We start from the raw sequence: 14576 nt of genomic DNA, 5'->3' as shown, positions 1-14576 counted from the left end.
AAATGTATGATTTCCTGCCTCTTTTTGATATCATGTTTGTAAATTACACTGCTCAAATAAATAAAGGGAACACTCAAATAACACATCCTAGATCTGAATGAATGAAATATTCTCATTGAATACTTTGTTCTGTACAAAGTTGAATGTGCTGACAATAAAATCACACAAAAATCATCAATGGAAATTAAATTTATTAACCAATGGAGGCCTGGATTTGGAGTCACACACAAAATTAAAGTTGAAAAACACACTACAGGCTGATCCAACTTTGATGTAATGTCCTTAAAACAAGTCAAAATGAGGCTCAGTATTGTGTGTGGCCTCCACGTGGCTGTATGACCTCCCTACAACGCCTGGGCATGCTCCTGATGAGACGGCGGATTGTCTCCTGAGGGATCTCCTCCCAGACCTGGAGTAAAGCATCCACCAACTCCTGGACAGTCTGTGGTGCAACGTGACGTTGGTGGATGGAGCGAGACATGATGTCCCACATGTGCTCAATCGGATTCAGGTCTGAGGAACGGCCGGGCTGGTCCATAGCTTCAATGTCTTCATCTTGCAGGAACTGCTGATACACTCCAGCCACATGAGGTCTAGCATTGTCCTACATTAGGAGGAACCCAGGGCCAACCACACCAGCATATGGTTTCACAATCGGCCCTCCAAAGAAATGCCACCCCACACCATTACCGACCCATTGCCAAACTGGTCATGCTGAAGGATGTTGCAAGCAGCAGATCGCTCTCCACGGTGTCTCCAGGCTCTGTCACGTCTGTCACATGTGCTCAGTGTGAACCTGCTTTCATCTGTGAAGAGCACAGGGCGCCAGTGGTGGATTTGCCAATCCTGGTGTTCTCTGGCAAATGCCAAGCATCCTGCATGGTGTTGGGCTGTGAGCACAACCCCTATTTGTGGACGTCGGGCCCTCATACCATCTTCATGGAGTTGGTTTCTAACCATTTGTGCAGACACATGCACATTTGTGGCCTGCTGGAGGTCATTTAGCAGGGTTCTGGCAGTGCTCCTCCTGTTCCTCCTTGCACAAAGGTGGAGGTAGCGGTCCTGCTGCTGGGTTGTTGCCCTCCTACGGCCTCCTCCACGTCTCCTGGTTTAATGGCCTGTCTCCTCGCCTCCAGGCTCTGGACACTATGCTGACAGTCAGAGCAAACCTTCTTGCCACAGCTTGCATTGATGTGCCATCCTGGATGAGCTGCACTACCTGCGCCACATGTGTGGGTTGTAGAGTCCGTCTCATGCTACCACGAGTGTGAAAGCACCACCAACATTCAAAAGTGACCAAAACATCAACCAGAAAGCATAGGTACTGAGAAGTGGTCTGTGGTCCCCACCTGCAGAACCACTCCTTTATTGAGTGTGTCTTGCTAATCACCAAAGATTTCCCCCTGTTCTCTATTCCATTTGCACAACATCTGTGAAATTGATTGTCAATCAGTGTTGCTTCCTAAGTGGACAGTTTGATTTCACAGAAGTTTGATCCACTCGGAGTTATATTGTGTTGTTTAAGTGTTCCCTTTATTTGTTTGAGCAGTGTATTTACATCCCAGATAAAACATAAACACTAACATCACATATTTCCAGTTTCAATATGACACAGTAAAGATTTGTAATAATAAAAGCCAATGTTATGTGAGCATATCTCACTTCAACCAATCCTCAGTTCCCCAAACCATCTTTTTTCACATTGTTTTCTATTCCATTTACATTCTGGCTTTGATTGAAGCCATCACCCAAACTATTCCTGAGATCCACCCCACAAAGTGAAATTCTCCTTTTATTTCCACAAACACTGATTTAAAAAAAAAATCTCTTTGCCCCTCAAATACTAAGCCCCATCTCTGTCACTAAGCATTTTCTGAATATTGCCTGAAAGTAAATCATTTCTTCTCTCAACAAAATTATTGACATTTTAAATTTGATCCAGTCGAACAGTTTCAATGTTTTTGACCCTAAAATCGGTGAGTTAGTGTGTTCACTCTTTCCCACATTATTTACAATTCTGACTTCTCTTTTTTTATATATGTACATCAACACAGTAAGAAACAGTAGTACAAGTGAATTATACAGAATAGCACTGATCTATGACTTGGCCTATGTCAGGATTTCCCCAAAACCGCAATACTTTTAGTAATTTTCATGCTTTTATGTCTTATTTGAGGTTTCAGCAGAATTTGTGGTCAGCTGTTGCACCAAGAAATGTGTTTTCATATACTTATTAGTTAGTGTTAGTGTTGAACTTCTAAATGAAGGTATATTTAGCATTTAGTATTGTTTATATGAGGCACAATTAATATGCATATAGACTGATGGTAATATTAAGATGAATAGTATGTGTATAAACGTTGTCATAAATAAAGGTAGGCCTCTTTAAAACATAACAGATGTTTCAGCTGTATTACCATCCACGTAATACTTTTTCAAAGTTAATTCTTATCATCTTTCCTCATGGAAATACGTTGATTGCTCATAATTAATGTTTTGCATGGCATATTATCAGTTGCACCTGTGTAGTGATGCTGGTTTAAGGTTCTCTGAGGCATGCATCGTGTGTAGGGGAACCCCCTCACACACCGCTGTGCAACGTAATACTCAGAAAAGAAGAGCATCTTTTTACAGATTTCAATAACACCAATGACGTTAATGTATTAACTTGAGTTTGGGAGCAGAGCCATGCTTCAGACATACCTCTAATTACCTGGCAGGCCTTCTTTCAGCGCAGTTTGTGACTTGTTTTTAACCCCTCCTCAGCTATTTACCCTCCACATCTCTTACCTCATCCTCAACCCTTTTGATCTGATTAAATGTATTTTATGGCCCTCCTCCCTATTCAAATCATCCTCATACACATTCTCATCCCACATACTCTTCCTAAACTTCCTCATCTCTCATTTCTACCCCTCTTCATCCCTCTCATCCTCATTTTTTTCTTTACTTCTGTCCTGTTATAAGTCACCAGTTCTCCTTACCTCTCACCCCTACGGCTTCTTATCCACTGTGCCCCCTCAGTTTATTCCTCTTCATCCCTCTCATGTCCCTTGTCCCTGAAAATCCTTTTTAATACATATATTTTCTATCCCTATTTATTTAACTCATCCTTCCTCCATGTTGTTATAGAAGGATAAGTGGCAGGAAGGGTGGATCTTATTCCACTTCTTATTCTATTTATCCTATCTCAACATTATCTAGCAGTATCTGCACTTTTCGTTCTACATTCTCCACATTAAATCTGGTTGCGCTCACACAGCATCATCTGAATATCGTGCATTACAAAAATGTTCTTTTATTATAGTTTCTGTTTTTGTAGTTTTGCTAAGTTCTTCATGCGTGGGTTCTCCTTGCAGTCTGTCAGAGTCTGCATTATCTCTGTGATTTGTCTTTTTTTCCTCCAACAGAGGGATCGTTTTGTGAAGCTCCTGGATCAGCTGCACAACTCTTTAAGAATCGACCTCTCCATGTACAGAGTGAGTTGAAGCTTTCAGACGCTCTTTCCCTTCTCACCAACATATGAAAATGTGTGGTTCCAATGTAATGAAGGATAATGTTTTCATAGATGCTACTGTTGGAGAATGCATAAGTTTTAAATTATCTGTTTAAAAATGGAGATGGCAAATATTTATCTTCTGTTTACGCTAGCTTCTCATTGTCTTCCAAAACAATATAAATAAAAATGTACGCTTTTAGGCATCCTGACAGTCCAAATGCAAGTAACGGTGGAAAATAAGTGTCTACCTTTTACCTATTAATAGGGGATAATTAAGGTTAATTTAAAGTTTTGTAAGATGAGTTTTAATAAATCGTATCCATTAGGGCTGAAACAATTAATCGGATTAATTGTGATTAATTGATTATTGCTTATGTGGAGTATACAGGCTCTAAAACATGCCATTTGCTGAAAGAACAACCCACTCCGAGCGGTAATTAGCCTATAATTTTACAAATATATATATTAATATATGCAGTTTACATTTAAGATGGAAAACTTTCTTTGTCTGTAAATATGCTCTATCCAGAACATCTCATGTGGCATAGCCTTAGCTTCTCATTGTTAAATTCGTAAAAGATCTCCTATTAAGCACTTTCTGCTTTCCAATTATTAATTGATTGATCAAAAGAAATAATAGACAGATTCATTTATTAGCAAAATAATCATTAGTTGCAACCCTAGTATCTGTTACATATACCGGTTTTTAGTGTGAGATAAAGTTTGATATCCAATGAGTTCTTGGTGTTGTTTTGTGTGTTTTTGTGCGCAGAATAACTTCCCAGCCAGCAACAAGGCCCGTCTCAACGACCTGAAATCGACGGTAGATCTTCTCACCAGCATCACCTTCTTCAGGATGAAGGTGAAAACAGATATATTCACGCTGTGAATGAATTACACACAGCTTCACTCCGTCAACTTCTGAAAGCAACTGGAGGCACAAGATTTTTTTGGGGGGGGGGGGGTTAAATACAAATGCACGCCACACTTTTAAAAACTATGCCATCAAACTTGTGTAGATCTGTATCATTAGCATACCTGGAAGTTAGTTGATGTAATCTGAAAAAATGTGAAAAAGTGCAACGAAAATGAATACAGTTGCAAGGCATGATAAAATTTTTATCATTCTTTCATCATTTAAACTTTACTTTTTTTACTTTTAATCCTTCTTCAGCACTAAATCTCTTTATATAAATCTCTTTTTTTTCTGTTTTTCAATTTCAGTCTAAATGTTTAACTTAATTCGTGTATTTACAGCGACTGATGTCCTGCTTGTAATACTTTGCAGGGAAACCATTTAGTTTGGTGACCACATGTTCTTTCACCAAGCTGTGCCTTCAGAACCAACGGTTGGTGTATGTCTGGTTGGTTCTGTTAACTGGTCCCTGTCCTCACGCTCACTGTCTGCTAACGTTCAGGTGTTGGAGCTGCCGAGTCCGCCCAGAGCGGCCAATGTGGTCCGTGATTGCGTCAAAGCCTGTCTGAACTCTACCTACGAGTACATCTTCAACAATTGTCTGGAGCTGTTCAACCGCCAGTTTCAACCTGCAGTCCAAGAAGTGAGTTTTGAAGTTTTTACAGTTTGTAATAGATTCTCAGGAAAAATTTGATTTCCTTGCATGTGATAGGAAATGTAACACTACAGAGCATTTAGTGCTGGAAAAGCATCAACTTTTAATATTACACATGATTCAGAAGGGTGTATGAAGGGCCATAGCTGTTAAGATAAAAACAAAACATAAACAAATAGGAGAATAAAATAATAATTTATTACACAATCAATTTACCAATACTTAAAGACAGGCTAAATATGAGCTACCTTCCATATTTTGTTTGGTATTTTCGTTTATTTTTATTTTTTAATTTACACCCATTTATTTTTTTCTGCTGCTTTGAATAATAATAATAATTAATAATTAAAGGCATCTCTGAATATTTTATAATTGTGCTTTAAAGTAGTAGTCTCTTAATGGGTTGAAACCTGCTTTACTGTCTTTTTATTTAGTAGAAATTAACCACACTTTTTATCTTTAAAAAGTATGTACAACCTTACATGAATACAGATCCAGAAGCCTTATTTTAGCTTTTTATTTCAGTATAAAACAGGATTTATGTTCTGTGGTTCTTTGGTGCAGAGCCTGCTTTCATCCTAATGAACAACTCCTGTCGGTTTTTTGGAGATGTAACAAACTCAAAACATGTCAACTAACTTTTTCCATTGATTTTTATATTCTGTCTGTTTACACACCTACAGCCTGAGCAGAAGAAGAAGAAAAAGAAGGAAAAAGCTGAGGATTGTGAAGAGGAAGAAGAAGGGGAGGAAGATGATGAAGAAGAAGAGGAAGAGGAGAGAAAAGAGGAGAGTCAACCAGAAGAGCAAGGCCCAAGCATCCAGAATCTGGACTTTTGGCCTAAACTCATCACGCTCATTGTGTCCATCATCGAGGAAGACAAGAACTCATACACACCCGTCATTAACCAGTCAGTACTGGCCTCTTTGCTTAGCATGTTGCTGCATTGACAGTGAAAATGTTCATTCATTTGTTCACTTTCAGTGTTCTGAGTATTTAGATTCATTTTTACATTTCAGTTAAATTCAGTATATTAATAATTACTTTCATTATTAAATACATATAAGCAGTTTTAAAGATTTCTTATTCAGAAAATCCAATAAGATGATAAAACGACAAAGAACATTTGTTAAAAAAAGGGAATTCCCTTCATTTGCTTCAGCTTTCAGTTATTGCGATGAAATTCCTTTAGGGAAGTGGTTCCATGAAACAACCACAAGGGAGGTCTTTCGATAATTGTTGTCACCTTCACACTGCCTATGTGAGAACGCTCCAGGGAAAACATTCTGTTGACACGGACTTGGTTGATCAAAAGAGGATTTTATTTCAACCTGGCCCATTTTAAAAAGTACAGATCTGTGCACCAATCTGGAGGACTCTGGACCCGAATGCAGAAGAATTCCCAAAGAACTATGAACACAGGCCCTCTTTATAGACCTACAGACAGCACACACATAGTTGTCCATATTTGGCTTAGTTACCTCTAAGCATACAGCTCCAACTATAAGCAATACCAGGCAGTCATGTCTGGCTGTTTTTGATCATGGCCTGAGGACTCGACAGGACCCAAAATCCAGTTTATTTCCTAACATTTAGACCTGTGTAACATTGCATTTGTCAATATGCCAGCATGCCTGGCAAGAGAGACGCTTAAACCTTTCCTCTCCGACTCTTTTTAGATTTCCTCAGGAACTAAATGTGGGTAAAGTCAGCGCTGAAGTCATGTGGACTCTCTTTGCTCAGGACATGAAATATGCTCTGGAGGGTAAGACCACATTTCTCTGAGCGTTTGGTACTCCTGAGCCCGAGTGTATGTCTTTCACATCTCCATCCTCCCGTCTACATTCACACATTCAACTCTCTTCCCTCTCTTCTCCATCATCTCCTTCAGTTTTGGATAAAATTGACCACTATCACTGGAATAATGGTGAGATTAGAGGCAGTAATACAATGTAGCTGTTAAGATAGAATAGTCCTAAGAGTCATCAGTGGGATATGCAACAGCTTCTTGCTATTATAATGGAAAATTGTTACAATGTTTAACCTGATCTACCTGCATTTATTCCTAGAATAAAAAATAATTTCTGCTGCTAAAATTAAATATTAATTAAATTATTATAATTATATTATAATTGAATATAATTGTTTGATATTATTGTTACATACTGATTGGCGTCCCAGTTAAACATGTATTAAAAACTTTAAAACATCATCACACACTGAAAGATTTACCAAAAAAATCCATGCTTCAGTTTCAGTGCATTTAACAGAAAACAATCTGCAGTTAAGGATTTTGTTTTTTACCAAAACTTTAAAGGCCTCAATAAATTTAACCTCTAAAATTCCCTTTAAAACAAATGAAACTGAAGCGTATTTTTATTGTTCGCTTTACTTTTTCCGGCTGTTCAGTTTGTGTAGGAACTTTTAAACACATTCCCTTAGCCAGTCCTTAAAACAGGACAGACAAGAAAACATATACTCAGAATTATTATTTTTTTCTGTTTCTCTGCTCTTTGAAAAGTCATGTTGAGAGCCTAACTAATTAATGTTAGCTGGGTTAGCGCACCTGCAGTGGCTGTTTATTTTAGCATTTATTTATTTAACAGCACTAGCCTAAAAATCAAGAGTGGTGGCACCCCCCTAGTAGCCCAGGTATGATAGTCTGGGTGTTTTGAGTGACTGGAAATGTTTCCAGTCAGACCTGTTAAACTTTTATTAATAAGCAGTAAAGAATATCAGGTTATGCTTAGTGCTGTCATGATACACAGCTGACTGACAGCATCCAGCAACATGTGGCCAAGAAAAGTACTACTCTGTTTTATAAATATGAAGATTTTTTAATGTAACAGCATAGAGGCTTGTAGAAATAATGAAGTACTGTCCTGGTGGCCTAGATCCCTGCAATATGTTTTATCCTGAATTATTAGATTACTGAGCTTATTCAATAATAGTGATATTTTTTTTGTAGTGATATAATTTAGTTCACCCAGAACTTGCATGATAGCAGTGTTATTTTCTGCTTTCAAAGCCTTCCTCATCTGTTGATTAATTCATCAAGCTTTTTTCTTGCTTTGTTTGAACTCTCATTGCTTGATTCATTGTTCTGTTGCCATCTCAGCTCCCGCCACATTTCGCATCCGCAGAGTTGATTTTTACGCTGGTAAGACGTGTGTGTGTGTGTGTGTGTGTGTTCCTGTCTTAGCATCACAGTGAGAACCATTTTCCCGATTTCACCATCAAATTGAGGACCGTTTGTACCAAAGTGAGGACATTTTGCTGGTCCTCACGACCTATTTTGCTAACAGTTAGGTTTAGGACTAAGGTGTGAATTGACTTTAGGTTAAGGTTAGGGTTAGGTAAGCACTGGTAATAGTTAGGTTTAGGGTTATTGTCAGGGTTAGGGCATAGAAAGGGTTGAAAATGACTGAAAATCAATGGAAGTCAATGGGAGTCAACGGATGGTCCTCACTACATATAGCAAAACAAGAGTGTGTGTGTGTGTGTGTGTGTGTGTGTGTGTGTGTGTGTGGTCTATTAAGGTCTTTTTCTGGTATATTGACTCGCCTTCTGAAGGCTGATAGACCTTATGGGGGGGACCAAAGCCCGGCACTGAAGCGGCAGACCCAATTTTTAAGACTTAAGGGTCTGAGTTGTTAGATGTGACTTAAGGTTAGGGTGAGGGCAGCGTTAGGAGTATATTGGTAATGGTTATGGTAAGGTAAGATTAGGGTTAGGCATATATACAGTTAAGAGTAACTACGGGGTCTTGGATAAAGTCTTTCCCCTCTTACTGATTTGTATTGTTTTGCTTTGTCACTCTTAAGTGTTTCAGATGATCAAACACTATTTTTATCAGACAAAGATAACCTACATACATATCCAGCCTGGCTCTATCTGAAAAAGTACTTATCCCCTATTGTAATCTTGTTATTTGGCAATGTGTCTTTTACCTTACTGTGGAGAAATTATAGTCAGAATAGTCTGAATTCAGTCAGCATCACCCCTGTTTAATTTCACCCCACAGCATCTCAGTCAGGACTTTGACTAGGCCACTCCTTTTGTGGAGCCATTCTTTACTTGCTTTGTTTTGGGATCATTATTCTGCTTGGCCTTAAGGTAACAGACTGAAAATTTCCTTGAGCATTTTCTCCTACAGAGCAGAATGTATGAAGAGAAATCATTCACTTTGTGTCACACAGAAAAGACTACGCAAACTAGTTGGCTAATAAGCTCACTTCTTTGCATTTGTTAATATAAAAGATAATGGAGGTGAAGGATAGTAATAGAAAAGAGCTTTCTGCTGTCCAGCTCTGACTGTGTTATCAAGGCATAAAATCAAGTAAAACAAGCCCATAGACAGAATTGACCACAAACATACTCGGCAATATTGTTGTCTTGATGCATTTTTCACTGCAACATTTAGTTTTTTCCATCTTTTAGTGATAGGTTGCCTTAAACAGCGAGTTTAATTTCCATGAATTTAGTCTGATAAAAACAACAGGTCTTATATGGTGGCGGTTTCAAATGTTTTGTTTGTTTAATCTGTGTCATTTTGCTGTTTCTCAGAGCATGAGAAGCAAAGGCTCTGTAAATCTGCCGACTACATGAACCTTCACTTCAAAGTCAAGTGGCTATACAACGAGTATGTGAAGGAGCTGCCAACGTTTACAGATGCTGTGCCTGAATACCCGGCGTAAGAAACTCATTCTTTGCACACTTCTCTCTCTAACCCTCTTTCTAAGGGGAGCATCTCCTGATTGATGAAGGATCGATTATTTAATTTGCCTGTAATGTGTTGCATATCGAGCTGCACAGCTGTGCAGCTATTAGCACTGCTGCCTTGCTGCAAGATGGATCTGGGTTTGACTTCACTCTAAATTGGTCTTAGTTGTGAGTGTAGGCATGTATAAGATAAGCTAACCCCTCCCCACCCAACACACACCGAATATTTGGGTATAGAAGAAAATGGATCACTGGACTGGATACGTTGCACATCATGCGCTAGACTCACTTTTTAACTCAGAAAACTCCTGTTTTGGATGAGAAGATTGTAATAACACAATGTTTCATGTCTCAAACTAGATTACAAGTTTCTTATGCAATTGCAGATTTTACAAAGATAAGTTTAAAGTTTGTTTCACCCAAAACAGACCAGTATACCATATTTTCACCCGTCAATGCCTGTTCTCAAACTAAAGAAATACTCAAAACAGCTATAAATACTAGAAACAGCACAATGCTAAAGTCTCAAGCCACTTATATGTTTGCTAACACCCCCTTCAGACTGGATGAAGACTATGGCATTAAAAAAATCGAACAGGAGGAGCTGTGTGGTGTAGCAGTAGAGCAGGAGCCCCACAAAGGAAGGCTATTCGCCCTCAACACAGCTGTCTTGGGGTTCCACCTTCAATCTCACTACCTCTGATGCATTCTCCTCCCCCTTTCTCTCTGCTCCTTATTTGTCTCAAACCTTGTGAATAAAGGCCACTAACACCACTAAGTCTTTCAAAAATTATCCAGAAGGACGATGTTATTTTGTAGAGATAAGAGATACCTGATCTCATCATAGGCAGGCCTGCAGAGTTTCTGCAGAGAAAACCCCATCACATACATCCTCCCACACTGCCACTGTCAAATATAAAAATATTGTTGGCTTTTTCTTTTCTACAGCAGGACTAAAACTAGGGCAATATCAGTGAATTGCAATTATATTGTTAAATACTGAGAAGGGAATATCGGTTGCAGTTAATAAATCAGCATTATCCTCGCTCATCTTTTTTTTAAAATCAGTGTCTACATCACCTCCTTAAGATGATGTATCTTAATCAATAAAACCTGTATCATGTTCAGTCATGAAGGCCACCGAGAGCTAATTATTTACACAAAGAACCTGAATGTATTGCACATAAAATATAATATACATTCCATATATTGTATCCAAGCAGTCCTTTGTGATCACGGTTCTCTGCACTTTGATGTTGCAGTGACGATACCTGTCTGATACATGCACCTTTAGCTAAAACTGGTGGCAGAGGCCCAGAAACCTATACTGGGTTATCAGGCAGATATTGGAAAAAAAAAAAAACAGTATAGACTGATATCAGTGTGGTAACGTGCTTGTGTCGCGTGATAAACTGAAGCACAGCTGCATCCTGAAAGGTTCAGAGAGAGTTGTTCCAGGAGGGAATGCTGTAGTGTTGGATGTTTCATTGCCCTGCGGGATGTTAGGTGTCATTGGTCTGGGAGAGCTTGACAGGGTCCACAACAGCAGCAGCAAAAAAACAGTTAAGCGAGATTAAGAGCGTGTCATGATTTTCCTTAGATGGAAGAAACTTTTTCCAACTTACTGTGATCCATCTACATTGTTATAGTTTGGGTAGGTCCTCCAGGACATCCTTAATAACAAAGATGGTGAGAACTCTTTTATTCATTCTGTCTGCCTCCTTGTTGTTGCAGGTGGTTCCTCCAGTTTGTGCTGGCCTGGCTGGGTGAGAACGAGGAGGTGTCGATGGAGTTCATGTCTGGAGCTCTGGAGAGAGACAAAAGGGAAGGGGTAAGTTTTCATTTGCCCACAAAGAACAACAGGAATAAAAACAAAAACTGTAACTTGCTCCACAAACTCTAATTCAACAATGTTTCCATCCTATGAACAGCTGTATGAACAAAACTATCAGGTTGATCTCTTGCAGGTCACTTCTTACTGCAAAAAATCAACACAGTGATGTTTAAATGCTCAACGTACCCTCTCTGTTTTAATCAAATAAACACATCTAAGGGTAGAGAAAACAAGAGGGAGGTTAACAAACCCTAGTAATTTTTCAATATGCAAAATTATAACAATAAAGACAAAAGGTAGAAAAGAAATGAACACAATCACTTTGGAGTGCAGCAGTCATAACTTTCCCATTTCAAATAAACTGATGATTTCTAGATGACAGCATCAAGGGTTTGTGTATCAAATTTGATTTAAAGCGCCATAATGTTAATTTGTTTGAAAATCTAGAGCCATAATGGCATCCTTAATCACAACCAAAAAGAAAAGGTGTTGATTTACTGACCGGAGCTAGAAGGGTGGCCAGAGTAACATTGGCCACCTATAGAACCTTATTTGGTCATGGACAGGTCACTACACCTAGCGTTTAAAGATGCACGACTAGAGTAAAAGATGAAGGCAGACATGAGTTATGGTCGCCGGTTCTGTCCAAGGCGACGTGCGGGGTATGCTCCGTTTTTACCAGTATATGGACATATGAATAAAACCACAGAGAGAATTATTATTGCTAAAAGTCTGATAGATTTGTAAAAATGGCTAACAGCTACTCTCTTGAAAAAGTGTAGTTTTGTAATTAGAGATGGTTTAGGAATGCACTTTCTCTCTGGACTCTTCTGCTACCATTTGTTGAATACAGGCAGAAGTTATCTACAGTGCCGTCCACTGTTTAACATAAGTACTGTTAAACAGTGAGAGGTCCTACTTTTAACTGCAACTCAAAATATTGCAGAGACAGCTCATCAGAAATCTGATAGCTGATAATAATTGTAATTTGTTGGCCATTTTGTATCAAATCGCAAAGCTTGACCCCTGTAACTGAGAGAAGACTAGATGCACATGGATACGAGCGACTAAAAGGAGCTGCCTCTGTTGACTGCTTGGACGCAGCCTTAAGTTGAGGACATGCTACATAATTGTTTGGCAGATTTCACCCACGTCAACCAGGTGGAGAAAGTCAGCACCAGTCTGCAGTATTTCTACACAGTTGGCATGGCTAGTTGGCACAAACATCTTAGTTTGAGAGAAGTAATGCTAAATGTTTGTCTGCAAGTGTTTATTTTAGGAACAGACCCAACCCGGACTGTGTCGTAGTCAGTCTTTTTTTTTAACACAGTCTAGATGCAGTCAGATAATGTGAACGGATTATCTACAACCAATTTGCTGCCTTCAGCCAGTAAAAAAGGCAGCAGCAAGCCGATTGTTTACTTATACCTTTTGTTCTTCTTTGTTTTAAGAAGGGTAATGCTGAGAGGGAAAGAGATGCCAAATAGTTAATTAAAGCAGAAATAAAAAAGCCAAATTTATTTAAAAGGACAAATTTGAACAGAATTTTAAGAGTAGACATTTTTTTTTTTTTTTAAACGGAGTGGCATATCAGCCATGACAGACGGAAATACCAAATTCACACATCAGAATAAATGGGTTTAATTTAGACAAGGAACAAGCGGGTAATTTTAATATTTATTATCTTATGTTTGATAGTAAGGATTTTTTTTTAGTTCTATAATATATTTTGTGCTTACATTTCCTTTCATCGCAAGAGACGAAAATAAGATGAATCAAGTAGTAAAAGTGAATGGTAAAATAATGGCACTAAATGACCTGATCTAACAGAAACATTTTTAATGAGTTAGACAAAAGGCAGAAGCTTTTCTTCACTTTCCTCATCATCCACTTCATGTTGAATGTGAGCTCCTACCATCTGGAAAGAGATTAGGGCGGCCTTAATCAAGGACCAACAGATGGAAAAATAACTTTATTACTCAGGCCATTTTTCAGACAAAATTTTAAAAGTGAATGCTTGCGTCATTCTAAGTAAGATTGTTACTTGTAATGTAGAGTGTCTGCATCTGTGTTATGTTTTCTATGTTTTCCATCGGACTGCAATACAAATTTCCCTACGGGGATACATATTCTGATTATTCTGGTTCTAAAGAGTAAAGAGTAAATTCAAAGTCATGAAAGTAAATATGAAAACAAAAATCTAAAAACGAAAAAAAGATGGAAGATTCTTCCAGAAGTTCTCATAAAAACAAATCCAGTTTTCACACAAAGCATGTTTTCCTTCATTCCCTGAACAAATCCTGTATCCCCCAGCAGCTGGAAATACACTGAGGCTGTATACCTCAGAGTTGCTTATCAGATTGTTAAAAAGTGACCTGAGCTCAGCAGCAGCAGAACAAAAGCAGGTTACAACAGGGTAATTTACTGCTTCTGTCTGCTTCTGTCTGATGACCTCGGGTTCACAGACTTTCTCCTGGATTGTTTTATTGATTCCAATTTAGCCAATTCTTCTTTTGGCCACCAACTACCCAATTTTACAGGATAATGGACAAGTGTTGTCTGTCAAACTCCTTTTGCTCCCAAAGCTTCACTCTTTGTTTGGTGAACCAGGATGACCTTTCTTCTTCTTGCATTGTGAAGTTCCTGGAAGCTGGAGTTCACTCAGTTCACTTTATGTTGAACTCATCCTGAATATTTGCAGTCATCTGTTGTAAAGACATTACTTTAACTGTTGAACATTTACAGAATTTAAAGAAACTTAAGGAAATGGCTTTGCACCAGTCAGTCTGCCCATCATGTTTTTCTTAAACAAAAGTGGTTTCTTTGCTTCCCCTTTTGTCACACGGCCGTTGTCCTTCCCTCTCTGTGCATGCAGAACCACAAACACCAACCAGCTGCCAGTGTGCAAGCTCTGTACTGGTGGCAGCTTTATTCTACTCAGAAGGGGATG

At 38.7% G+C, this 14576-nt stretch overlaps 1 protein-coding gene across 4 annotated transcripts in view; it reads left to right on the top strand.

Moving 5' to 3' along the window:
* The window catches only part of LOC124877798 (protein unc-13 homolog B-like), a 222850-nt gene that overhangs the window by 172044 nt on the left and 36230 nt on the right, over window positions 1-14576 (top strand). For all 4 annotated transcript variants that reach the window (XM_047381326.1, XM_047381324.1, XM_047381323.1 and 1 more), the window contains 7 exons: window positions 3411-3479; window positions 4272-4361; window positions 4918-5058; window positions 5754-5980; window positions 6750-6835; window positions 9637-9763; window positions 11527-11623. In XM_047381326.1, the coding sequence (XP_047237282.1) occupies window positions 3411-3479; window positions 4272-4361; window positions 4918-5058; window positions 5754-5980; window positions 6750-6835; window positions 9637-9763; window positions 11527-11623 (837 nt within the window). The remainder of the gene's footprint in view (window positions 1-3410; window positions 3480-4271; window positions 4362-4917; window positions 5059-5753; window positions 5981-6749; window positions 6836-9636; window positions 9764-11526; window positions 11624-14576) is intronic.

This window comes from Girardinichthys multiradiatus, chromosome 12, assembly GCF_021462225.1.
Source record: "Girardinichthys multiradiatus isolate DD_20200921_A chromosome 12, DD_fGirMul_XY1, whole genome shotgun sequence".
NCBI lineage: Eukaryota > Metazoa > Chordata > Actinopteri > Cyprinodontiformes > Goodeidae > Girardinichthys > Girardinichthys multiradiatus.
This window is presented reverse-complemented; position numbering and strand designations above follow the sequence as displayed.